Source organism: Physeter macrocephalus, chromosome 1 (genome assembly GCF_002837175.3).
Source record: "Physeter macrocephalus isolate SW-GA chromosome 1, ASM283717v5, whole genome shotgun sequence".
In the NCBI taxonomy this organism is placed as follows: domain Eukaryota; kingdom Metazoa; phylum Chordata; class Mammalia; order Artiodactyla; family Physeteridae; genus Physeter; species Physeter macrocephalus.
Genome location: NC_041214.2, coordinates 94,411,136 through 94,438,687, shown reverse-complemented (window position 1 = coordinate 94,438,687; position 27,552 = coordinate 94,411,136). Strand labels below are relative to the sequence as shown.

Below are 27,552 nucleotides of genomic sequence, written 5' to 3'. Positions count from 1 at the left end.
TTCTAAAAACTGGGACATAACCCAAATGTCCAAGAATAAGGAATTAGTTAAAGAAATTATGGTACAGGCTTAGAATACTGGTTGAATACTAAAGTCATGTACTCCCCTTCCCCCCAAATAGCATAAGCCCATTAAAAAAAAGGGACAGAGTTATCTCTGTCCACTGATAAATAGACTAAAATATATTAAATAGTGTTACCTTTGATTTTCTTTGGAAGTGAGAATATGGAGAGTCTTATTTTCTAAAATAATGATATATTGTATTTTTAATAGAGAAAAATCCTTGGGTTTTTTTTAAAAAGTTATATATTTTTATGAAATTCCACATATATTTAGGTTAAGACAAAGAGAAAATAGACAGGAAAGAGTTCGGAAGATGAACACCTGAGGGCAACACTGTGGGTTCTGCAGCTAGACAGGGTATGGGTGCTGCTTTCCCAGAGCACACTATACAAGTGCCACAGTGGCAAAGAGTAATCATACTTGGGGGGGAGGCGGGGGATGAAGGGATGGTAACCATCATTTTAGGAAAGTATTTGATACACTGACTTAATTTAACATTTTATTTTTCAAAATCAGTGGAAACAAATAATGGGAGAAATTATTCTGGGTTTAATTCTGCCCAGCTAGAAAAAATTGTCTGGTGATGTAGAAGGTGACAGGGTGACAGAAATTCTGAGGTAAAAATAACTGTAATAGTAAGAAAAAGGGATCACTAGCCCTGGCTAAACTGAAACATGACTTTAGCAAAATGCATTTCAAAAAGTTCAGGGAACAAATAGATATGATTTTGTGGTTACAGTCTTCAAAAGGGGTTAATAACTGACAATAAATAGAAAATTATGAAAATCAAAATTCTGACCAACCAAACAATTGCACATACTCTCAATGCAAAGTAAAAGGAGAAGAACCAAAGAAACCAACTAAAAGGGTTTTCTTTGATTGGCTCATAATTTAAAAAGTAGGGCACACATCCCAGGAAGAACAGAAAATAAAAATGTGCACTTGTCAGAACAGGCCAGCTTTGGTTTAAATGAGGTAACAGCAAAGGGTTTCAAAGCAAGATCAAGAAACTTTAAGCCCCCTGACCAGGTAAAAAGACAGAGAAGACAGACCTTGTCCAACTCTTATCATGATTCCCTTTTCTGTTAGAAGGGTTTTCAACCTGGAAAGGATATAACAAAAATCCTAATAAACAAAATGCAGCCCAAGGAAGGTGAGGGAAATCTACACATTTTAAATGTCTTTAAACCCAGAATCTATAGTCCAACAAACACATTCTAAAATGGATTACAGAAATTCAGTTTACAAATATTTAAGCACTAGAAATTTCCCTAAGTCTTAAAAAAAAAAAAGATTTCATTTCCATCTTTGACAGAGTTTCTTTTTTGATGGAAAAAATCTGAAAGTTTTCTTAACAACAGCAAAGCATTTTACTTAGTTTTCATAACATTATTATATAAATGAGTATTGTAAGGTTGGTCTGTAGTTAAGAGACCAGTTATTCAGAGACCATCAGAAGAATAATCCCTAGTAAGCGCTGCATAGTCCCATTTAACTTATTTTATCAGTAACTTTGGTAAAGGCAAACAAAACAAAACAAAACAAAAAACTAGTAAGACTCTGCCTTGTCCTGTTTAATATATTCTATTAGTTGCTTGGATAGAGGCAAAAAACTGATGTGTTTATGAAATGTGCAGATGACAAATAATTGTATAGAAAACCTAACATCCTGATACTTTAGAACATATTCAGGATTAGGATTTAAAATCCTCATTAGTATGGAGGGGATGCTAGCCATCATTAAAATTTAAAGGACTTTTGCGTGTAAGAATTGGGTTGGTTTTCTATAATCCCAGCGTAGGATCACTGAATGAAAGAGGTATAGGGGGACAAACTTCTAACAAAGTTGATACAAAGATGGAATGTGTTACTGAATATTCCAGTTACTGAATATACACAAGCATGAGACACTAGTTCTCAGTAGATAATAAGGAAGGTGAAATGAAATCAGTGGTTTTCAAATTTGTTTTAATAGCAGAACCATTGCACTGGAAGAAACCTTACCCAGAAGACTAATATACAAAGCAGAGAGAAAACTGCTCTAGCTGAAATTCCCAACCACATCTCACACTTAACTCAGGTGGCACTGGATCAGATTATCTCTAAAGTGGTTCATATTTGATTAGCAAAACTATAATTCCTCAAGATCTATTACTCTAGATGGTCCAGATGAATGGTCTCCCAAATGGAATAACTGGGAGGATCTGCTGGGGGTGTGGAGAAAAATCAGGTATAAATATCAAAATAATAAATTATACTTTATGGACTGAGAGTGGTATGTATACTTTTCAGGAGTTTCTTGTGTCAATCAGAGCCACAGTCAGATATAATGCCCCCAGGCACTGAGGTATTCTAAAAACAATTTAAAAGAATGAAAGTTTTTGAGGGAAAAAAAACCCCCACCACTAACAACATCCATACCCACTAATTTAACACAACTGTTTTAATTTCTGAATATTTGTATCTAGTTCATATCCACATGCAAATACACATTTTGGCACAGTTACCAACATGGCACATAAGATTTTAAAGTTTTCACCACATAAATTAAGATGAATATTTCCACAAATGTAAGTTTCATAATAATTGTCTTTCATGGTTACATACAAATGGAGATTTCATAATGTACTGAAACATTTTCCTACTGTTGACCATTCAGATCATATTGGTTTTTTGTTATTGTATAATTATTCCTATTCATATCTCTGTACATGGTAGCTTTTTTTCTTCTATTAGATGTAACCTGAAGTTAAGATCCCTAAAGTGGGATTAGTGAATAAAAAAGTATGAACTCTGCTGTGATAGCTCTTGTACATGGTAATGCTTTCCAACGGGTCTTTATCCATTCATCTGCAGTCACTACTGGAACCTTGAATACAACACATGGAAAAAGTAGTTGAAACATCTGCAAACAGTTTCCTCAGTATTAATGTCATTAAACTGACGGAAGCTATCTTTACTATTTTCAAGAAAGGTGAGAAAAATAGCTATTACTGTGATATTCTATTGTACTGATCAAGGTTCTTTTGGAGAGGCTAAAGAATAACATATATTCCCAGAGTAATCTCACCTTTAGGCCATGGAATAATAACCTTTAGGCCACAATCTGGATAAGAAAAGGTTTACTTTCTTTGCTTTTCCACAAGTAGCAATATAGAGACTAAATTGAGATTTCTGCCTACAATGTATTTAAAATGTAATAAGACCTAACATCTGAATACCATTTAATAACTTTGGCTACCAAAAGAAATTGACTAAAATCTAAAGCTTATTTCATGATAATATAGTCAGTATGATCACAGTTGATGGCATCTTCATCATTCTACTTTGTTCCTCTTCTGCTTTTATCCTACCTACTTTAGGATTTAGCTTTGCTCCCAGATCAACATAAATGTCACAGAACTCCATTCTTATTTAAGCCAGCTATAAACAACATAAAAGCTTCTGAGGCAGTCATCCAGGAGCCTCTGTATTCTGATGATCTTGCTCAAGATACAAACATGTTTGACAGATGCTGAACTTCAGGGGTGTGGAGCATCAGCAGAAATGGTATTTTAACAGATCAGAAGATAATTTCAGGGCTATGCTTCTCTTCCGAAGTTGTATCTTAGTTATCTAAATCCAATGTTAGATGACTAGGAGGCACATTCTCAGGCTAGTCAAAGTAGATATTCTGCTTCTTGTTGATATGGTTTTGTCCTAAACTAAAAGTGGCTCTATTTTCATGTATATTCTCCATTAAACTGACTTAAACTAAGTAAGCCAATTGTTTAGTTAGAGGTACATATTGCAATTAATTCACCCAAAGACATATTGGGTTCTATTATTGTGGTGCTGCACCTAGGGTGGGTGATTAGAAATTCTAATTTTGATAATTTTAAATTAGAAAAATTTCCAGGTTCACATCTTCAAGGTCTGAGGCTTTGTAGCTTAACAGTTTACTTCTTCATACCTTGGAGCAGACCTGGAAATGCTTTGTGAGGAAAGTTTCAGCCACGTCAGCAGGCATTCATTCCCTCACTGCTTGGGTGGAGAGATGGGGTGTCTATTTATTCAGGTGAGGAGAGTCACAGGTTCTTTCATAAGAATGTTCCTTTTTCATAAGAGGATGGATGTCAACCTGCCTTTCACACGGCTGGTTTTTAACATTTCTGGATCTGTCCTTACTTGGCAATAACAATAATAAAAATAGTGTAGCAGTTTCCTTTCACTGAAGGTCTACCATGTGACCAGGCAAAGTGTTAAGCACTTTGTACATTTTATATCTTACTTCTCACAACTATATGTAGTGGGTATTTACTATTCCTGTTTTATGGATAAAGAAACTGAAGCTAAGAGAGACAACAAACAGCATGTATATTTTAAGGTGTTACTAAAGAATATAACTTATACTACCAAATTCTTATTTAAAATATGTGTACATGCACATACATATATATTTACATAAATACAGGCGGCCATTAAGGTCATACAGTCAATCCCTTCATCTAGATGAGCATTTCCTGAGGTATGTTTGGTGACATTTACTTTGGCTCTCATAACTTTGGCCCCAAAGAAAACAGTTTTCCTTTAAATACACTGTGGTGGTATGCCTTTGGCTTACACTGAAGGGCACTTAAAAAAGTATCCAAATGGAACTCACCATTACATTTATTGTTGAAACTTTATTGTTGAGAATTTCATTTACTCTTATCTCTTACAGTACCAAATCTGCGGCCCTAAAGGAGAAATACTCCTCAAACAGCAGAGTCAGAAACACTTTGCTTCTCCTAAGCCACCAGTGTGCTTCTAATCTAATGAAAAATGGAAATTTTTAACATATCATTTCTTTATTTACTTTAGCCACTAGGAGGCTCAGAGAAATATGTGAAATCCTTTCTGGTAACTATTAAGATACTCAAGGCATACATTCCTTTAATTTTAGCTCTGCCTTTAGCCTACTATTCCTCTATTAAGTTCCTCATACCCTGATCTATTTCAACTTTAAAGTAAATTCTCAGGATCAAAGTCCAATGTCAGTTTCCATATTTATGTTGAAATTCGATTTCAACAGCTATAAAAATGTATATACCACAATAAAATATTTTTTGAGGACTGCTGTAACCTGTATCAAAGCAACATCAAAATCAGGTTATACGGGGCTTCCCTGGTGGCGCAGTGGTTGCGCGTCCGCCTGCCGATGCAGGGGAACCGGGTTCGCGCCCCGCTCTGGGAGGATCCCACATGCCGCGGAGCGGCTGGGCCCGTGAGCCATGGCCGCTGAGCCTGCGCGTCCGGAGCCTGTGCTCCGCAACGGGAGAGGGCACGACAGGGGGAGGCCCGCATACCACACACACACAAAAAAAAAAAAAAAAAAAAAAAATCAGGTTATATACTAGGATCCTACCAGGCAGACAATTTGCCCAAAACCTTAGCTGAAATGATTAACTAGTTTAGTATTTCACATTAAGAAAATCATTTAAAATTACCCAAAACTTACCAATCATAATTCTCATTGCTATTCACAGTCTAAAACAATTCCTAGAAACTAGATCAACAAGTAAATGTACTAGTTTGGGGTTAGGGCCTATTTAATGTTTTGAACAATCTGTGCAATCTAACCTTGGCCAGTGAATTATTAAGTTTATTAATAGCTCATCTAAGCAATTCTGTCTTCCTTCTAAATAGAGGTCATAGTTAAAAACAAAACCAAAAACAACCTCTATATTTTTACACTTAAAAAATTCAAAGCACATTTCAGTACATAATTGATTTGTACCATATTAGTCTAAGAGAGCACTGCCACTCATTTTATAGATTGAGAAAACTAATAAGACATTACTAAAACTAATAAAGTTCAAATGACTTTCTCAAGGTTAACAGGTGCTGAAACTAGAACTAGAAGAGACCTTTCTTTCCAAACTTTTTCTGGAATGAAGACAGGCCACAGATTAGAATGAAATGTTTTAAATCCTTATTAGCAACATTCTAAAAGAGTAAGATTGGACAGGAACAAACAACTCTGTGTCAGACAACATGAGAGAGATTTTGACCTCACTGTTGAATGCTAAGAACTAGTAATGCAAGATTTTATCTCTTGGAGCATAAACGCCCTTGGGCAAAAATGGGTCTGATCCAACTCAATTCAATGAAACAGATGATTAAATAAAAATGGAGTTAGCTCCTGACATCTGCTTTTTTGGTGGTGGTGGTGGTAGTGGGGTGTTGAGGGGAAGACACCAAATTCTTTGTGAGCCCAACTGTGCTACCTATTTTTAACTTCATTTTAGCTGTCCTTAGGAGGACCTTCAATTCACTCAAGGGTTGGGTATTTTCAGAGTATCTGTAATGACAGTAATTCTCACTAAATCAGGTCCCAACATTAGCTAGCTATGGGACCAGCAGTGTATCTGAGCTCTAAGCTGGGAGACTGTGTGGGCATTCTTTTCTTTTTGGATAGACAAGATTTAGTCATATTCTGATCTAAGTCTTAGCTAAATGTACTGGCATTGCAGTTTTAGCCCTTTCAAATGATTAAATTACACCAATCGATATTCATACTTCTTGAAAATTTGCCTCTCTAGTATATTAATATAATTTACATTCAGGGTGATGGAATTGAAGTGAATTATCTTCAATAATATTACATTTGTAGACTGCTTTCTGCTATAAGCATCTCACTTGACATATTAATCAAGAAACTATACAGAAAGCATGACTTTTAAAATAACAATTATGGTGACATCACTTAACATTATAATAAGATATTTATACCTCATATAAAAAGTACTTATGGGGTCCTTTTGTGCTTTATGGAAATTAAAGCAACATTTTATTCACATTTAATCATTTGGCTATGCTACGTTTCTGATACTTGGAAGGCACTAAATGTTCACATTCATTAAATGAGATAAAATGAAGACAAAAACAAAATACATTTTTATAGAAGAGGCTTATGTGTTCTCACCTGAGGCTGCTGTGGTATTTGAAGGGGTTGAAGCAGCTGCTTGAATCCGAGCATGAGGAGGAATAAGGATGGTAGCTAGAGGTGGATTACTTGACAGTTCTAGAGAAAAGGTAAGACACATGTGTTAGAATCCACTCTTAAATTTTATGTGAAACTATTTTATTGGTAACACTAACAGAAGATACAGCATTAAAACATTGGTTTAACAGAAAAAAAAGACATGATAAACCTACATCTGAAACTAAATCATGAGCTAGTAATTAACATATAGAGAAAGTCCACAGAAATGGTGTAATACATAACAAAGATACTATCTGCTAAAATTAGGGTATCTCTGAGAACTAAAGATAGGCTGGGGAAAGGTACTGGTCAAAAGTTTGAGGGTAAGCATATTAATAAGATATATTTCCATCTTTAATTAACTTAAATATACTAGGTTTTCCCTTGGTACTCTGACAGTATTTGACTGCAGGGATTGAGGGTGACAGTGTCACAGAAAAGAGAATATAATTGCAGTTTGTACTTCGGCATGCACAGACCAAGTTACTCGATGGCAGGTAAGATTTATCCAAACAGTAGTGGAAACGGGATTTAAGGAACATCTGTTTAAATTCTCACTGCTTTTATTAAAAATGTCTTTACTGAATTCTACTTTGCTTTTTAACTTAGTAAGATTATTACTTTTTAAAAGTTTGAAATAGGCTTTTATCTGCACGTGGAAAGTTTCTCTCTGTCAACTGTATACAAACTGGCTTTCTTTAAAGAATTAAGTTGTGTATATGAATCTTGAGAAAAAGATGATATTGGACTTAATAATGTAAACAACTACCGAGACATGGTGGTGAGCTTGTACATAAAAGTATCTGGTGTTAACTTCCGATAATATGACTTCTTCTAGTCTGCCTGGGATAACCCTGGTTTATTCTTGTAGTTCCGGCATTTAACTAGTGAGTGCTTATTTCCACTCTAATAAGTGTCGCTATTAATAATTCTTACTCCAATAATTTGAAAGAATAATTATACGACCATACTAGCTAAAGGAAGATGTTATCCTCTGAGCTACAAGCAATTCACAGTTATGGCACGGACTAAAAAAAGTTAGGAAATAGTATTTTCTTTAAAGTAAAATTCACATAATATGAAATTAATCATTTTAAAGTGTATAATTCGTGGAATTTAGTACATTCACAATGTTGTACAACCATCACCTCTACCTAGTTTCAAAATATTTTCATCACCCCAGAGGGAAACCTTTAAGCAACTACTCGCCATTTATCCCTCCCGCCAGCCCCTGGTAAGGGAAATATCGTTTTAACACAGTACTTTACAAAGCCCCTGGCAATACTGATTTATTCAACTTGGTGCCTTAGTAGCTAAATTTTGTACTAAATCAGATACTAAATGATAACCAGATTCTGGTAAAAAGAAGCAACATGCTGATGTCAAGATATATGAAAAATGAATGGGAGGAAAAGCTCAAAACTGAGAGAAGACTATTCATTATCTTTTCCCCTTAAATGAGAAGACTTATTAGGTCAGCTCATCAAATAATAACCTTCCCTGAGTTGGAAAATCACTGCCCTAATGATCAGGTTTGAAGAGATGCTGTTTTCTCATAATCAGCTTTAGTAGCTGTTTCAGTTCTCACTGAGGTACAGAAAGAGCCAATGTAGTTTTACTTCAAATCAGTCCAATTTTAATGCACAACCTTACACCTAGGAAAACAAGAGAATCACTGATAATTGCCAAGGCTGATGACTTTATGGTTCTAAGAATAAAAATTAATGTAAGATGTGGTAGTTACTACTCTTCAGTAATCCAAAAGAAAGTCAGACTTACCATCCCAATTAAGATTAAAATCTCCTAAAATAGAAAAGCTTCTTTAAAATCCACCCATCCATCTACCCACCCACACCCTCATCCAACTAACAATACTGAGCATGAAAGACTGTGTTAGGTCCCAGGATAGACAGATAAAAAGGTAGTTGTCTTTGTTCAACAGAAATAGAAAATGGAAGGACAATTACACAAATAAGCTGGCAAGAAAGGCATTCATTCGATTCAAGACTGGGACACTTTTAAATTAAAAGATCTCTATGACCATGAGCCCAACATCTAAAAGAAAATCCAAAAAAGGAAAAGATGACCAAAGATTTTAATATAAGACATTTTGACAGAGCTACAATTGAGATAATCTTTAAAATAAACTGAGTATCAGTGGTCTGTGGTCACATGGTGTCCATTTTCTCCCATTCACTCAATCTCTTTTACCAGATCACCTATCCTTGTGTATCTGCATGTCCAATTGAGGGCCATGGTGGTTTTGCGTCTTATTCTGGTTAAGGTGTATGTATGCGCGTGCGCGCGCGCACACACACACACACACACACACACACACACACACACACACACACACACACACACACACTTGCAGGGTTTGAGAAAAACAATCCTCTTTTTCCCTAGGTGGTAGAGGGGTAACTAATGAAAGTGTAAGATAGGGAACAGCAAAGAAAAGACGACGATAACCAAAAAAAAGGAAGCTATGGGATCCTGGAGGCTTTGCCACATCTAAAGACACAGGGGAGAGGTAAGTAAGGTTCATGAAACAACTTAAAAGACTAAGTTCTTAACCTAGAGTGAACAGTGGATAGCCTTTGGGGGCGGGGAGAACTTTTGTGAAATTTTTGAGTCACACATCCAAAAACTTAAGAAGTTCTAAACTGGACAGCCACATATAGCTCTACATCTCTCCAACTTCTATACACCATTGTCCTTTTCCTCTTCCGTAATTATATGTCTTCCTTCAGGTCCATTGCTTTCCATCCATTAGCTCTTCTCCACTTCAGAGAGCTTGCTAACTGCCATAGCTTTTGCTTGTGTGAATGAGGAAGCCGCCATGTATTACAGCACTGTTTTCTACACTACAAGTCTGTCCCTTTTGTGGGGAGAGACTATGGGCACTTCTGTGGGCTGTCACAAGTAGTCCAAAATGCTTGTAATTTTTTTTAAATTTTTGGATGCAACAATTACAACCTACTCCCAATCTCCCTGTCTATCCACGGCACTGAACAGTAAGGAAACAGAGGCAATGAGTATGGATACAAAATGCACTGAAAGAGGGCTTCCCTGGTGGTGCAGTGGTTGAGAGTCCGCCTGCCGATGCAGGGGACACGGGTTTGTGCCCTGGTCCGGGAAGATCCCACATGCCGCGGAGCGGCTAGGCCCGTGAGCCATGGCCGCTGAGCCTGCGCGTCTGGAGCCTGTGCTCCGCAACGGGAGAGGCCACAACAGTGAGAGGCCCGCGTACCGCAAAAAAAAAAAAAAAAAGCACTGAAAGAAAGCAAAAAAAAGGATGGCATTTTGGAGGACAGAAAGAGCAAAGCAATAGACATTTTTAGAATATGTATTCTTTTTTTCTTTAAATTTTATTGACTGATTGGCTGTGTTGGGTCTTCATTGCTGCAAGCAGGCTTTCTCTAGTTGCAGTGAGCGGGGAACTCTTTGTTGCAGTGTGTGGGCTTTTCATTGCAGTGGCTTCTCTTGTTGGCGGAGCACGGGCTCTAGGCACTTGGGCTTCAGTAGTTGTTGCATACGGGCCCTAGAGCGCTGGCTCAGTAGTTGTGGCACATGGGCTTGGCTGCTCCGCAGCATGTGGGATCTTCCTGCACCAGGGCTCGAACCCGTGTCCCCTGCATTGGCAGGTGGATTCTTAACCACTGTGCCACCAGGGAAGTCCCAGTATATGTATTCTTAAAGGCAGAGAATATGGAGTGTAGAAGAGATTGAAAATGAAAAGTTAATATTTATTCACTAAATATATGTGTGAGGCTTGAGGGCAGGGAGATTATTAAGGAAACAAGGAAGCCCATAATATAAAAGTGGGTCTAGCTATGGAAAAGAGGTGGGAAGAATAAGAGACCGCATTACTCCAGAGACATGGTTCAAACAAAATGGCAACAGGTTCCAGAATGTTTTAGAAAACTTCATGCATGACAAGGATTTCTTCAACCAATTGAAGATGCCATAAAACTAGTTAAAAAAAAACACATAGTAGTTTATGAGGAAACATTTTGAATGTTTTGATGGTTTATCAATCATTATGTGGTCCATCATCAAAATATAATGCACAATTCGAACAAAAGCAAAATGAATTTTAAAATAGCTATCAATAAGCCAACCAAGAGAGGTATCAACCAACCAAAAGGTTAACCAAACTCATTTAAATAAATTTTGCTGCACTGTTGACAGTAAAAACTATAGAAGAAAAATTCCCATGAAAGACCACTGTAAGTTAAGCCATCTTTTTAAATGTTAAAAACAAGAACAGAACCTAAATCTAGTTGTTTTGGAGAAACCCGAAGTTTCCCTTAAAGTTTCTCTTCTTCCAAATATAAGATTTCCAAATTTATTGATAAGAAAGGCGGGTTTTTGTTTTTTTTTAATTTGCGGGGGTGGGGGATAGGAGTAGGGGTGGGAAGAGGTATATATGTTTGTCCAAACTGTGTTGTGTGAAAGTTGAGGATAAGTTTGAGAATAGTAATCAATGTACAAACCAGAAGGAAGAAATGAACACTCTATTAACTAGACCTCTTACAGTGATAATAAAATATTAGTCATAAGGTAGAAGGAAATCTTCTTTCTTTGTTATCTTTGAAAGGGCTCAACATGCAGACCCCCAGAAAGGAGTCACTACAAGAGGCAAACTTTCTTTTTCTTCTGTAAGTAGTTTGAGGTTTTCATGTGTGTATCAGGTCTCTTAAGAATAAATGAAAATTGCCAGTGGTTGTCTATATAGTTAAAACTGCTATTTTTTTTCCTATTCACAGAAAATGACTTAACAATGGCATGGTACTTTTTTTTTTGAGGAGTAATTCAAATGTTAGGATGGTGAACCTTGATCTTACACACTGAATTCTAATGTTGCTTGTTTGGATATATTTTTTTTAGATGAACAAGTAACCCCATTACAACTGTTTCTCTCCTAACAATTTCAAAGTGCACAGGATATCTCTGACCAAGTTCCTAACGTTGACTACATACTCCATACTCATTCAGAAAGTAAACAAATACTAAATTAATCAGAAGATCAGACAAATAGAAAACAAATTACAAGGCTTGCTCCTGCTGCTTGGTAATATTAGCAATGTTTCATGCGCAGACTACATGATACCTGTAGAAACCCATGACTACTTTGCCTTGGAACTGCCCAAGAGGGAGCATCACAATTTATACTAGTCACCCAAAAAGGTGTGTACTACATTTATAGTAATGCATTGTGTACTACATAATGCATTTTGTGTACTACATTTATAGTAATGATACATTTACAAGTTATCTAGCAAAATGTTAGTATTTTTAAAGTCCTGGTGATTAAAAAGAATAAGCTTTAGTAACCTGAAAATCTTAGAACTCCATTCTTGATGAAATGCAGTAAGTGTAGCATTTATGTTGAATTCTGCAGGAACCAGTTTGTGGTGTTTTGTGTCCATTTATACCATGATTTTACGTATCTTACCCTTTCATGCTCTATGTTTTTAGCTTTATTTATCATTTTTTCTTTGTCTTTCTGGAGTCAACTCATTTTTACAATCAGAATTTTGGAGCTGTATGTGTCTTTGAATATTCTTTAATCCAACTACCTCATCTTTTTAAATTAGTAAACTCAGAGATAGTGTCTTGGCCAAGATCTGCACCTAGTTAGAGAGAGACTGGGAAGGAGACTTTAGGTCTGACTTACTCCATATGCAATACTGCATATCTTTATTGCCTTGGTTATACATCACATACCACCAGTATTCTGGTCTTCCTGGAAGTGTATCTGTCCAAACTACACACAGAACTTTAAGTCCAGACATTAGTTTTTCATTGTTTGTTCCTATAACATTCCACATTCTCTCCAGTAGTACAGTTGAGGCAACAGAGACACTCAAATCTCAGGGAAAGGGAAAATAATCCTCATAAATAATTGATAATTTAGATCCTAAAATTCTTAATACAGTCAACACTGTATGTCAGTAGTACTCTAGTTGCCTGAACTAAAACTAACCTGCCCCCTCTTACTGGCACTCATGAATTTCCTAAGCTCTCCCTTGCAGTGTATTTCTTTGGTTTAGCTTTCAATACCTAGAAAAGTACAGCTTAACTCGATATTTTACTCTTCTAAATTATTCATAAAATATTAAAGAATAATTCTGACACCAATTTCTTTGATAAGTATAAACAGCTCCATCTCTCATTTATTTACTAGAATAATCCTTTTATTTATACCCAAATTTCCTCAAGTCCATTTATCAAGATCTTTTATAGCCATTTTTCACCCAGAAAAACATAGTAGAAAAAGAGGGATAGCCATGTGAAAGGTTTATAGTTTATTTAAAAAAAAAAAAAAGAGGGGCACTGCAAGTGAGAGCAGTTTATGAGTTCGTCTTTAGGATTTGATTCACATCCTACATATGAATCAAGAGTTCCTATCTTATGTCAATTTATTCTTGCTATTGTAAATTATAATAAATCTAAAACCAAAAAGTCCCTACTCAAGGTTAGAATATTAGAAGATACTTCATTACCTCAAGGTGGTTGAAATACTATGTCCACTTTATTTTTTTTTAACTTTTAATTTTATATTGGAGTATAGCCGGTTAACACTGTTGTGATATACTATGTCCACTTTAGATGTGGCTGAGGGTAAGACAGCCTAGAAGAAAATGCCCAGGATATAGAAAGCCAGGTAAGCAGGTAGGCTGACCATATTTATGCATATCACTATTTCATAACAAAAAAACTGGTTTAAAAATCGTTGCTATAAAGATATGGAGCCTCCTAATTATCACAAATAATGAGTTACAACAGATTTTATAAATAAGTAGTCTACTGCTTTCAGATGAAGAAGTATAACCCTTTGGTAAGCTGGCCTTCTGTAACACTTGCTTTTGTTGCCCACCCCCAAATTGTCCTCAGCCCCTGTTTTCATCACTTCCTTTTCTTTAACACAGTCCTAAACTCATTAAAAAAGTCTCTTTCTCTGATCCTTCCCCCATTCCCTTTGGTTTTCTCTTACTCTTTCTTTTACTGTCTTTTTTTTTCACTTGATTTCTGGAACCCCTTTGCTGTCTCATCACTGTTTTCCTCATGTCCGGATACTCTTTTCCCTGTATCCCAAGACACCCGTAGTCTGCCTGAGTTTGCATGCTGTTTTCTGAATGCTCCAAATATCCTGTTTTAACTCTCATTTAAGCAGTCCCCCCTTCTTCTGGCCTAATCAATAAGCCACTCTTCCTCCTTGTTCCCCCACAAAACTATCATTCCCTCAGATAACCCAGCTAAGTGGTAGAGCAGCAGACTCTTCAAACTAAGTCACACCAATGTAAATAGTTGATAATCTTTACTTACACCTGCCCAACCCCCATCCTATCCGATGCCCTCAGGGGGACAATGTTTACTAAAATAATTTTACTTGGTAAAATCTCATAAAATTAGGCTAGAAAATTGGAACTGGGGATGTGTGTGGTGGAATTAACTGGAGACTCATCTTTAAACATATAAAACTACTTATTTCCAGTATATTCCAGCCTTGGAATAGGTAAGGAATTGGTAAACAAAGAGAAAACCGATCTCTGTTGGGATTTCCTGATTCTATTTGATTCCTAAGGTCTGATTAAGTTATGTCCAACCTTTGAGATCCAATTACTGAGGGAAAGGGAAAGAAGGGTATGGTATGCTAAAGGTCTGTCCTGGTTTCCAATGCCTGGATGCAGGTAATACTGTCAGTCAGGGGATCCTAGAACACAGAAGCCCCAGTGCCAGAAAAAAAGGGAGGTGCAATAGTTATGGATCCAGAAGGTCAGAAGGATCTCAAAGTTTTCTGTCCCATAGCTGTTCACCTCTCTTCTCCCTCTAGCTGATCACAGAAACACTTGTTTTGATTATATGAAAGTAATATTAACTAACATTTATGGCTATTTACTCATGGCACAGTAACAAACATCAAACTGTAGTTAGCTATAAGCTTTACTATATTCTACTCAAGTGTTTAATCTTTATAGTTCTGTTCATATGGTAGGTTTACTTTACTAATTAAAACAACAGTACCAACAACTAGAGGGAACATTAGAAATGCCCAATAAGTACAGGTTGCATGAATTAATAAATACTGTGTGTATTTAAAGTAGCAGGTATCAATCACTCAAACAGTCATTGAGCACCTACTATATGTAGATCAGGGATTAACTTTAGTTTATCTGGGGAAAATAGTACAGACTTCACTGAAAATTTGCTGTGAGAATGGAGAAGGGTTTTATTCTACCTACATACACCAGAACCTCACTAATGACACCCTCCATCCCCCCCCACCTCTGCCCCCATGTTTCCTATCTCTGCACTCTCTCTAGCTATACAACCAACTGGAAAGTTAGTTCTCCTTCTTCGTTCTCTTGAATTAGCCAGTTTTATTCTGATCATCCATTAATTGCTATTGATTAGTATGTGCTTTAAAGTTGCATCTGCACAACAGTTACATCTTTGCCTTAGTAAATAAGATGACTATTTGCAAAGACTGCCAGAATAGGGAGGATCAAACAGAAATAACACAAATTACTGACATCAAGTAGCACCTCTTTCCTGGACAGCTGTGTCCTTATATGGAAACACTGTTCAAATATAATAGTGATCTAGAAGGATAGGGAGAAAGTACTACTAAGTGATCATAGCCCAGTTTCAGAATGGCTGCTAAGACAGGGCAGCATTTAACAACTTTAATAAAGAAGGGCCATATTACAAAATGATGTCATGTTCAACTTAATACATTGAGTTTTATGAAAAACCATTTCAGGGATATATTCACAGGGTCCATTTGAAGAGGTATAAAGATTCATGCACATCCTTTTCACTGATATCCACAGAATCACATAAAGAGTCTGACAGCCAGAGATTGCATGCCATGTCTACATACACCACTTCCATGTATACACATATTCTTCAGCTCCTCAAAGTCATATGCACATTCAGACATACACAGAGTCATATTTATGTTTGATATCCTGGGCAAATATAAAACGTTGAAATATCAAAATAAAACATTCTTCATTCCTTTTTAAAAACTTGTAACTATTAGATATGTGTGAACAAAGTCTGAATTAAATTATTTACTCTTTAAAATGAGCCTTTTCTTTTTTTTTTTTTTGGCGGTACGCGGGCCTCTCACTGCCGTGGCCTCTCCCGTTGCGGAGCGCAGGCTCCGGACGCGCAGGCCCAGCGGCCACGGCTCACGGGCTCAGCCGCTCCGCGGCATGTGGGATCCTCCCGGACCGGGGCACGAACCCGTGTCCCCTGCATTGGCAGGCGGACTCTCAACCACTGTGCCACCAGGGAAGCTCGAGCCTTTTCTTTACTTTAGTTGATTCTATTATTTGAAAATATGAAAACTGCCCACTCACAAAAGTCCTTCCAATATTTTAGAGACCATATTCTAAAATCTAAGCCAATTTATTTTCATGTTAATCTGTCTTATGAACACAATTTACTAAAGAACAGGTAAATAGCATTTACCAGGTTCTAAATCATTATATTGCAGTAAGCCTTAGGATCAAATGAGATACCACTTTACACCCACTGAGACGGCTATTAAAAATAAAAAAGGAAGACAAGTATTTGTGAGGATGTGAAGAAATGGGGACCCTTGTAACATTGCTGGTAGGAATGTAAAATGTGCAAGCAATTGTGCAAAATGGTTTGGTGGTTCCTCAAGAAATTAAGCATAGAATTACCATATGACTCAAAAAAACTGAAAACAAGTATGCAAACAAATTCATACTTGTACACAATGGTCATAGCAGCACTATTCACAATAGCCAGAAGGTAGAAACAAACCAAATGTCCATCAGTACATGAATGGATAAACAAAATGTGGTATAACCCTATGCTATGGACTGAAGGTTTGTGTCCCCTTAAACTTCATATGCTGGAGCCCTAATCCACAATGTGATGGTATCTGGAAGAGGAGCCTTTGGGAGGAAATTTGGTCATGAGGGTAGAACCCTCATGAATGGGATTAGTGGTCTTATAAGAAGCGACACAAGAGAGGTGATCTCTCTTCACCATATGAGCAAGAAAGTAGCCATCTGCAAACTAGGAGGTGGGCCCTTGCCGAACACTGAATTTGCCAGCATCTTGATCTTGATGTTCCCAACTCCAGAACCGTGAGAAATAAATGTTTGCTGCTTAAACCTAAGTGTCCATCGACAGATGAATGGATAAAGAAGATGTAGCACATATATACAATGGAATATTACTCAGCCATGAAAAGAAATGAAATTGAGTTATTTGTAACTGAGGTGGATGGACCTAGAGTCTGTCATACAGAGTGAAGTAAGTCAGAAAGAGAAAAACACCGTATGCTAACACATATATGTGGAATCTAAAAAAAGAAATGGTTCTGAAGAACCTAGGGGCAGGACAGGAATAAAGATGCAGACGTAGAGAATGGACTTGAGGACACGGGGAGGAGGAGGGGTAAGCTGGGACGAAGTGAGAGAGTGGCATGGACTTATATATACTACCAAATGTAAAACAGATAGCTAATGGGAAGCAGCCACATAGCACAGGGAGATCAGCTTGGTACTCTGTCACCACCTAGAGGGGTGAGATAGGGAGGGTGGGAGGGAGACGCAAGAGGGAGGAGACAGGGGGATATATGTATATGTATAGCTGATTCACTTTGTTATACAGCAGAAACTAACACACCATTGTAAGGCAATTATACTCCAATAAAGATGTTTTAAAAATAAATAAATAAATGTTTGCTGCTTAATTCACCTAGTCTATGGTATTTTGTTATAGTCGCCTGAACTGATTAAGACATGATATAATGAAATATTATTCTGCCATAAAAAGGAATGAAATAGATACATGCTACAACATGGATGCGCCCTGAAAACATGCTAAGTGAAAGAAGCCAGACACAAAAGGTCCCACATTATGTGATTCGATCATATGAAATACCCAGAATAGGGAAATCTATAGAGACAGAAAGCAGGTTGGTGGCTACCAAGGGCTGAAGGAGGGATTAATGGAGACTGAGTGCTTAATGGGTATGGAGTTTTCTTCAGGAGCAATGAAAATGTTTTGGAATTTGACAGAGGTGATAGCTGCACAACACTGTGAATGTATTAAACACCACTGGATTGTTTACTTTAAAATGGTTCATCTTATGCTATGTGAATTTTATCTCAGTTTTTAAAAAAGCTTAGAAATTCATAGAATAACAAACTTAGTTGTTTTAAATTTTATTTTCTTTAGTAATAATAGAAAATTATTAGCCAGTGACTAAAGAGTCAAATGTAATTACTTCAAAAATGGTGCATGGGAACAGTGAAACTGAATCCTGGATTTCAAAATCTGATCAAAGAAAGGTTTAAGCAGCATCTCATTTTCAATCAACACATACAGGTGCACACACACATTGAAGAGTATGTATCAAAATATGTCTCAATTTAAGGAGAATTATTCTCCAAAATGTATCCATCATAAATATCATCTTGTATGCATTTGAGTTTCTACCAAGTTGTTCACTTGACAAGGGGCTGTCTTGATTTGTGTATTCTGAGAAACAAAGTACTTGCTGGAGAAGATACTTAGCATGGGAAAAAACTCAATCAAGGTTCCCTTCAAAATTTGGGAAACTTTAAAGTTACCTGACAGAAATGGTAAAAAAAAAAAAGAGGTAAAGAAATTTAGCACTGACTTAGTAGTTTCTGATGTCAAGACTCCACAGTTCCACTGGATGTCATTGTATACAAAAGCCTTTTAGATACCACTTTAAAAAGCAATCCACTAAATAATTATATTATGCAGACAATAAACATATACCGACAGTACAAAAAGGAAAAAAATGTATCGTGTTATGTAAATGAATACATGTAGAATTTCCAATGGCGGTCTCAGACAGATTCAAAAAGTGCTTCGTATTAAAAACTTTAGGTGATGTAACCTAAAAAACTATATAGATGGTTCAAAAAGTAGCTCTACTGATAACAAAGACACAGATGTAAAAGATGCATATAGAGTTTGAAAAAAATTGTTTTATGAAATTTGAGATGTAAAAAAAATTCCTAACCTAATATTAACTTCATATAATATATAATTTTAAATATATTCAAGTTAACAAAAAGAACCCTTTTGGGATCTTCTAAATGGGAAAATAGAGGATCACTTTATACTCAAGGATTACCAGCTTTAGCATTAGAAAAAAGACTGAAAAGAGCTAGACCATAAAACACTAAAAGTGATTATTTTGAAGGCTAAAAGTAATTACTTCGGGATTGTGATTTTAATTTTCTCTACTTCCTCTGCATTTTCAACATTTTCTTCCATCTACATGTATTACTCGACTAAAACAAAAGCAGTAAGAATTAAAAATAAAATTTATTTTCTCAAGAGGTCTAAAACTTGTATGACATGGAATCAATGAATTTCTGTTCTGGAAGAGGCCAAGAGTCTCCCAGTCTAACCTTCTGCCAAATCGGAATCATCTTATCTACAATATTTGACATCATCCAGCTTTTCCCTGATATACAGATCAATATTCTGAAAACAGCTTGTTCCACTATTACCAGTTGAAAACTTCTTTATTGATTCATCAATAATTTTATTTAGTCTCTATTTATGCCAGGGGCTGAGGTTTTATTTGAGGTATTTTTCTCAGCAGTCCCTTAAGTCTTCACTTTTCCAGGCTCTATGTCCAATTCTGCTCCTTTGTATACCCTACCTGGCATTCATTAACATTGTTCTTAGAGAGGCATAGCCAGGACTTAAAACAACATTCCAAATGATTTCTGATCAGCCCTAGTTAAAATTAATAGTCCCAGGATACCTGAACATTTTTCTTAGATGAATGTAGACTATATCAGCATTGCCAGCATCACATTAATAGTGACAGCTTAAGATTATAGTCAACTGAATCATCCAGGTCTATTTTACTAGCAACTTAGATGTTCCAAATCTAAAGTTTAAGCAGCTCATTTTTCCACAATCAATTTTAGAAAAGTTTAAATATGGGGGAAAAATTGGCTTTATAATAAAGGAAATATATCTATTTCCTGATCACAGAAAGCTCTCCATCCCCCTTCTATATTTTTAGCTTGACTAATCAATCAAAACAAGCAATCTATTTATTCCTTGTTTTGTCTATAGGGAATTGTACACATTTAATGTTCAGTTTAGGAAGAAAATCATATCACCAGAGGCAGTGTGGTTGATGAATGAATGAAAAATGAACACAGAAATGGTGAAGAAATGACTATCCCTCGGCTTTTTAGAAACCACCAATGCACAAACTTAGTTTTCCAATCAGTGTTTTCTCAGCAGCAATGATGCCAAGCCCCAGAAGGGATGAGAATTTCTCTTCTACATCCCTTATATATAAAGTTATATTAAACTCCAAGAAGGGGTTTATAGGACTCTAGTTTTCCCCATCTGTATAATGTCTAAAATTACAAAAATACAGCCACCAATTTACTCCCAGGTTAAAAAAACTTGATATAAATCCTTGGGAAGCAAGAAATTTTAATATTCTAAGTTTCAGATACAAAGCTGAAGGTTAAATTATACATTAGTCTTACTAGTGATAAACCTCACTCAGTGAAACCTCTATATAACTTCTACAATACCAAGATTTATCATAATCTGCTAAAAATTAGAGAAGCTATGCCTATTTGAAACTTTTTACCTGCCATTATTTTGTTCAAAACCATACAAGTGGTAGCCTAATAAGTGGTTAGATAGGATTCTTCCTACCTGCATAAGTACTTAATATGCCTACTTTTATCCTACATAGATTCAATTAACAGAGTGTCACTTCACACACATGTGTAATTTTCCCAGAAATGGTAAAAGAATTAAGTGTTAGGAGTTACCTTGAGTGGTGAAGTTGAAGAGTGCAGGTGTGTCTCGCCCATTTGGTAGTTTGACATTTGGGTCCCGTAATTCATCAAAAAATGAATGTGCACAAGCTTCCAGTGGTGTCAATCGGGCAGTTGGGGTATACTCCAGCAGACGGCTACATAGTGCAATCGCCTCTGGTGGAGTTCGAGGTCGGAAGACCTACGGTATAAAAAAAGAGAACGTACAATTAATGTTTCCTTGTAAGAATCTTAGCAAATTATCCTCTGAGTACTGAGTTAATTCCCACCATGTACAAAAACATGGTTGCATTTGTGAAAGGAACCTTCTAGAATGAAAGGAGTTAACTGCATATGATTTACCACAGTGATGTGAACTGCTAATTAAAGACTATATGAGAAAAGCTCAGAGAAAAAACTAGGGGAAATGGAAAAAAAAATCTATATATGCTAATCATAAAGCAGTACAATCAAACATGCACACAAAATGTGACAGGCACAAAAGAAAGCCTGGGTTCTGGAGGCAAGCGCAACTAGAAGAATACAAAATTAATTTTATAGTTTTGACTGCTGTGGCAACAGATAAAACGTTGCCTCTTTTGTGTGATTTTTTTTTTAGCAGAACGATTATAGATAGTGGACAGCACTGTTCAAATTTTGGCAATTAATATCTTTTAAAAAAGAAAAGCTGTTTTACTCTTGGTCTATAAATATTAATGATTTGGTATTAACTCTTCAATAAGCAGAGACTATTATTATTTGAAGAAATTCTTGAATATCCAGAACTTCGCAAAATGTCCAAAACTGTTTTCTCAGGTAGCTGTTGTCATGAACACAGCCAGTTTACCCTCATTTGAATAAACATTCTAGGGTTTTAATCAGGAATAGAGAAATGTATTTTTCATTAAGAGCTATTAATTCACAGAAAAAGTAAACTGAAAGCTATACTGAAGCAAAATGCAAATAAATAAATTTGCTTAAAGGAATAGAAAGTTTTCTACTCATCTATGTCTTAAAACTCCTAACAAATACATGAAACTATGAAAAATATACTGTGTTCTAAATTATGGACAGTTAAAGAATAAAAGCAGAGGGGAAAAACAAATAAACGAACAGAAAGCCTTTGAAACTAAAGAAAAATGAAACATATATCCCTTGACAGGAAGAACACAGAATCAAATAGAAGGTGTAGTAGTGGCAGTGGTGGAGGTGGACAGACACATAAAGAGAAAGAGATGTGTAAAAATGGAGGGAAATAGACCTAAAAGTGAGGAAAGGACATGTAGATTGTGACAAGGCACACAGGAGCCTGGGAGGCTTAAGTTTTCCTAATGATAAAGGCTCATGTAACATTTGGCTATTCGCCTAGGCTGAAAGCAGAACTGGTTACTACTACAGAACTCATTAGGTTATAAGAGACTATTTATAAGAGTACTCTACTCTGAAAATCTTATTTTATTCCTTCTGTTTTTACACAAAGTTTATTATTAATAAAGATATTTTCCATGGAAATTGAGAGATTGGTTTGGGTAGGATATTAGAAATTTATTTCCGAACATTAAAGGCCTTAGTTAATTTATTTGGCTTGTTAGAAAACCCTCTCTCTAAGGTCAAAAACTGCTTTATCTTTAGTCTTTTGAGTAATCTGACTTGCCTCAGTCAAGGAGATACTGTATTATTTGAAATGTTTAGATCTTACACTGTTCTTAGTCATTTTCCTCTTTCTTGCTCCCCAGCCAGAACCATAATCAAAGTGTGAAAGAAAATAATCAGTGGAAATATTTAGAAAATTTTTCATAAAAATATTAAACACTACTGACATATTTTATCCCTGAGGGCAATTTGCATTTGACAGCATATGGATTTATTTTGCTAGCTAGTCTAATAAAAATGTCTCTGCACCAATATGGTAACACATAAGTAGAATTAAAAGTACCACCACCAAAAGCAGAAATAAATATCTTCTAACATTCAAATGCAGAGTAGCTAGACAGTGAGTGTAGTTTAAATGAAAAAAAATTTTGTGTTATTGCTATTAATAAATCAGTATTGTAAGCTTATTTCTGATTATTAAAAAAAAAAGTCATCCACATCTTTCTGGTTTCTTACTGGCTACAAGTGACCATCCATGTTGGCACTAAGACATATTAGCTTATTCTTGCCAGGGAATCCTAACTCACAGTATCAAAGAGTTAAAAACAATAAAGAAAAGAATTCATTCCAAGAGCCTAAAATTAAGACTTAACCTGCCTTTTAAAAATGTATCCATTATTAATTTAAACCCCTTGAGAGATTCTTGATGAGAAAAGTCTTGGTTCAGTAATCTATGGATAAAGGTTAAGTGGAAAATTATGTGGGGTCAAAACCCAGTGTACCCAAAGTCCAGATTTCTGACCATAAGACTGGGTGTGGTAGCATGCAACTTTCAAAAATTACAGGCCAAACTAGAAACAGCTCTTCTGAATTATGTTTGTATCTAAAGAAAAGGAAACCAGTAACTATTGAGATTTGGCTTTTTTTTTTTGGCCGCAATGCGCGGCATGCGGAACTTCCCCAACCAGGGATTGAACCTGTCCCCACTTCAGTGGAAATACAGAGTCTTAACCACTGGACTGCCATGGAAGTCCTTGGCTTTTAGTTTCTGCTGCTTTTCATTCCTTACTCATTTAAATTGCCTAACACTCAGAATCTTTGGTTCTGTGGATCTTTGTCAATATTTATTCTTGTAAAAATAATAATTTTTAAACCCCTCAACTCCTAAACTTCGGCTTAGATGTCAATAAATCACTCAGGAAACTGACAATCTAAATATACTATAAGCAAAACCTATACCATACAGTGAGTAAAAACAGAAATCGCAGCTACCTACATTGTTTTTACTATTACATTTCAAGAATGGATAACTATTTAGCCTTTCAAAAAAAGTTTTCCCCCTAGTTTTATTGACCTGCCCTGAAATTTTGGGAAAAAAAAATTAAGTACATACCCGAACTCCTGAGGTGAAATGTCCTGTTCCTGACGAATCCTAAAGATGAGAATGCAGTGAAATAATCCAAACAGGGGAAGTCAATCCAAAAGAGAATAGTCCAGCAAGGAAAAATATATCCAATGTTATAAGAAATCCATGGTGTGGGGGGGGGACATAGAAAATGTTTATACAGTTATAAACTTTAAACATCAGTCTCCACAGTAGCAAGTCCAAGTTTTAAAAATTATTTCACCACAGTGTATGCAAAAAAAATTTGATTGCGCAATGGTGAGGCACAGTAAAGAAACATTTTAATTTTAGTTAATTATGTTCCGATGCCAGTGCATTTATTAAAAAAATACAAAACCAAAAAAAGTTTAAATCAAAATGAAATCTAGAAGTAAAGTTCCCAAAGTAAAGTGTTTGGTCTTCTACGACCTGGATTCATTGTCCATTGACATGGCTTGGGAGGGGGCATATCAGACTGCTTTTAAAGATACGAGTTCCCAATTTGCTAATTTTCTCTATTAATGAATTTCAGTACACAGTATAAACATTTTTTGCTAAATTATTAGTGATGAGAGAAAAGTAATAAATATATTTAATTTATATTACTATAGATTTCAAGCCAGATATTTTCAATTTGTGTGAGCTAAGAAGGATCAGGCCACCGCGGATTATTCTCCATTTTTGGATTGACTTCCCTGCTAAGAGATGTTTACTGACATTCTCATTATCTTAGAGGACTCTTCAGGAAATTGACATATCACCTCAGGAGTGCGGGTATAAACTTACTTTTTCTATTGTGGGCTTTGCCCCCTGATACCCTTGCACCCATTACTTAGGAAAAATAATGAACATTCTTTCTTTTTGGAAAAACTCACTGAAAAAAATTCTATATCTTTGAGCACTACAAATTCAACACAGTTCCATCTGCAAATATGCCCAATTCACCCACCAAAAGCTAAACAAAAATATATACAATGAACAATACAACTAAGGGACAGTCACAGTTATAGGTGACATGCATAGTAATGTACACCAACACCTAGGCACAACGGAGCCAATTATGCAAAAGGGAGGTAGTAGGGTCTATTATGTCTAGGTATTGAGAACAAAAAATGGCAGACCTCACCAGTAGCTGTGAATTCCCTTGGCTATTCTAAGAGAATTTAACATTCTTTTAGGATAGTTTCCAGTGGGGGAATTAAATATTTTGCAAAAATAAATAATCCGCGGATTATTTTTAGTCTGCAGACTAAAATTTAGTACATGGATTAAAATCCGGCCCATCAGGATAAAAATCTCTCATGAACTTAAAACACAACCAGGTGGACAAAAATAGAAAACCAGACTAAAAAAACTGAGAGCACAAAGTAAGACTCAACTGGGCCAACTAACAATTAGTGCGCAGACTAAATATGGCCTGCCAAGAATGTCAGCAAGGCCATGAAGAGCCCAAAACACCCCCTGTAAAAACTAAAACCAAAAATAAATAAGTAAAAGAAAACAGAACAAAGCAAAAAATAAATAAACAAAAGAAGGAAAGAAAACAAAAGAGAAAGGAAAAACTGAAAAGAACCAAAACACTGACATGAACTTTTAAGTGATTCAAATACTACCTCACCTGTGCAGCAACTCGTTTTCTTAAATTGAAACAAACTCTCATCACAAATACTAGTCTATAGAAGAACTAAGAGAAAAAATTCATTTTTTTCCAAAATAAATTCTCTGTGGTACTGAACAAATGCAAATGAGTCCTTAACAGAAGAATTATTCAAAATAAATTTGTATTTGGATAACTCAGAAAGGACAGAGGTAATTTTCCCCTTTACATGTCCTAGAATAGACTTTTGCCATCAAACATCAAATTTCAACCTGGAGCTAATTGTTATGACTGAATCATAAGCCCCTTAAAATTACCATTTATAAATGGTCATATATACCACATCAAGGCCTATGGTTGATTCTCACAGCATCAGCTTTCAACAATTCCACTGTATTAAACAGCCAACCAGAGCAATGTAAGAATGCCTATGGGCAATGATAATTAATCTAAGTAGAATGCAGAACAAGTACTGTGCCTGTTTCAAACAGCTACTCCTCCCAGGTTTTCATTGTGATAAATGTATAATACAGACACTGTTCTCTGGTCATACACAAAATACACAAGCATCCAATGTTAAAAACTGATACACCATGAACACTCCTGAAGAGCAACCCTAATATATAAAATTATTTGCAATCTGTAAGCCTAAATACAGGACTAAAAGTGAGACAATACCATGGATTTGTTGACTAATTATGCTAATTAATCAAGTTAATTAAGAAAAGAACTTAAGTCTACTGAAGTGCTCATGTGCAGTACATAATTCATAAGAAACAAAAACATCCTTTCCTTAGCCACAGCAGAGCCAGCATTCAATACATTTCAGCTGCACTAATTGAAAGGCTTATGGAGCTTTCCTGAGCTCTAATACACATAAGGAATATCATGTGTGTTGATATCAGCATTTAACTATGAAATGAAATTTCTCCCTCTAATCTCATTTACTGATAAAATAGTACTATACTACAGAAGTGTGAATTACCAAATGTCCACTTATCCAATTTAATCTTTCATTGTTCATAAAATGGTTACTATAGTCAGGTTGATCTTCCTAAGAATATAATATTTTCTTTTCATCCACACCTCCTTATCTTAAGGGATAGTCCCCTAAACTACAGCAATTCCTAACTTTAGCGACACCTAAGCAAATCTAAATCCTCTTTCAAAAGTACCCACCCTCATTCCCCCTAGCCCTTCTATCACCCTTAAAGGAGGCTTCCTTTTCCCCTCCACCACCCATGCTGGAAATCTTCCCTATAATACCTATAGTATGTGAAACAACTTTGAATACCAATAGCACATAATCAAGTATATGGTTATATATTATTCAATACTTGCTTCAACTGAGTCAGTTATATCATCTCTAAGTTTTTCAAAGAGGACTATATATTTTAGTTCTTTTGCATCCTTTATGGTAGCCAGCACAGCACTGATTACATAGGAGATAAGTGTTTTAAAGAACAAATGATTAAGTCAGAAACAGATTTTTGCCTTCTTTTTCAATCCACCCTCAACCCTATCCTCTGCTCCCCACATGTGATCTTGAAACTTATGACTTAGCATTCTTTCTTTTTTATATTATTCTTCCCACATATGGAATAGCCACACTAGTAGCTGGATTTTAATGTGCAATAGTTTCCAAAGAAATAGGGGTAGAGCCAGTATAAACAGAAATGTGAGGAGGTCTATTCACATAGGAAAATAGATGATGTAGATAGAAAATTCAGTAGAGAATGTAGTATATTTATGAGACAAGTGATAATGTATTAGTTGAGGTCAGCATGCAGATGGGGTTGAGTAATAATATAGAAATTGATTACCTAAGCAATAGAACAAAACAGACAAGTGGCAGACTTAGGAACCAACAGAAATCCCCAACACAGTTTTATGCTTTCTGGAATGCATGTGAGCAAAACAAGGCAGACAGACCAGAAAAGGTAGCGTGGACTTGCAAAAAAAAAAAAGTTTGACAGCAATTTTTGTTTTGTGCTCTCTAAGACTCTCTGAAGACATTTTTGGTAACGTGTGAAACTGTAGTTAGAACAGGTAAGTTTACCAAGTGAAAAATCTT

At 35.9% G+C, this 27,552-nt stretch overlaps 1 protein-coding gene across 3 annotated transcripts in view; it reads right to left on the bottom strand.

Moving 5' to 3' along the window:
- GSK3B (glycogen synthase kinase 3 beta) overlaps positions 1-27,552 on the bottom strand; it is a 210,601-nt gene that overhangs the window by 11,642 nt on the left and 171,407 nt on the right. The window contains exons 9-12 of one of the 3 annotated variants that reach the window (XR_008617494.1): positions 23,891-23,929; positions 20,920-21,106; positions 7,010-7,108; positions 1,116-2,932 (exon numbers count right to left, since the gene is read on the bottom strand). Coding sequence is in view for 2 of the 3 variants with exons in the window: in XM_024120436.3 (XP_023976204.1) it covers positions 7,010-7,108; positions 20,920-21,106; positions 23,891-23,929 (325 nt within the window). In the remaining variant the exon portion in view is untranslated. The remainder of the gene's footprint in view (positions 1-1,115; positions 2,933-7,009; positions 7,109-20,919; positions 21,107-23,890; positions 23,930-27,552) is intronic. The other 2 variants (XM_024120436.3, XM_024120438.3) reach the window with 2 other exon arrangements.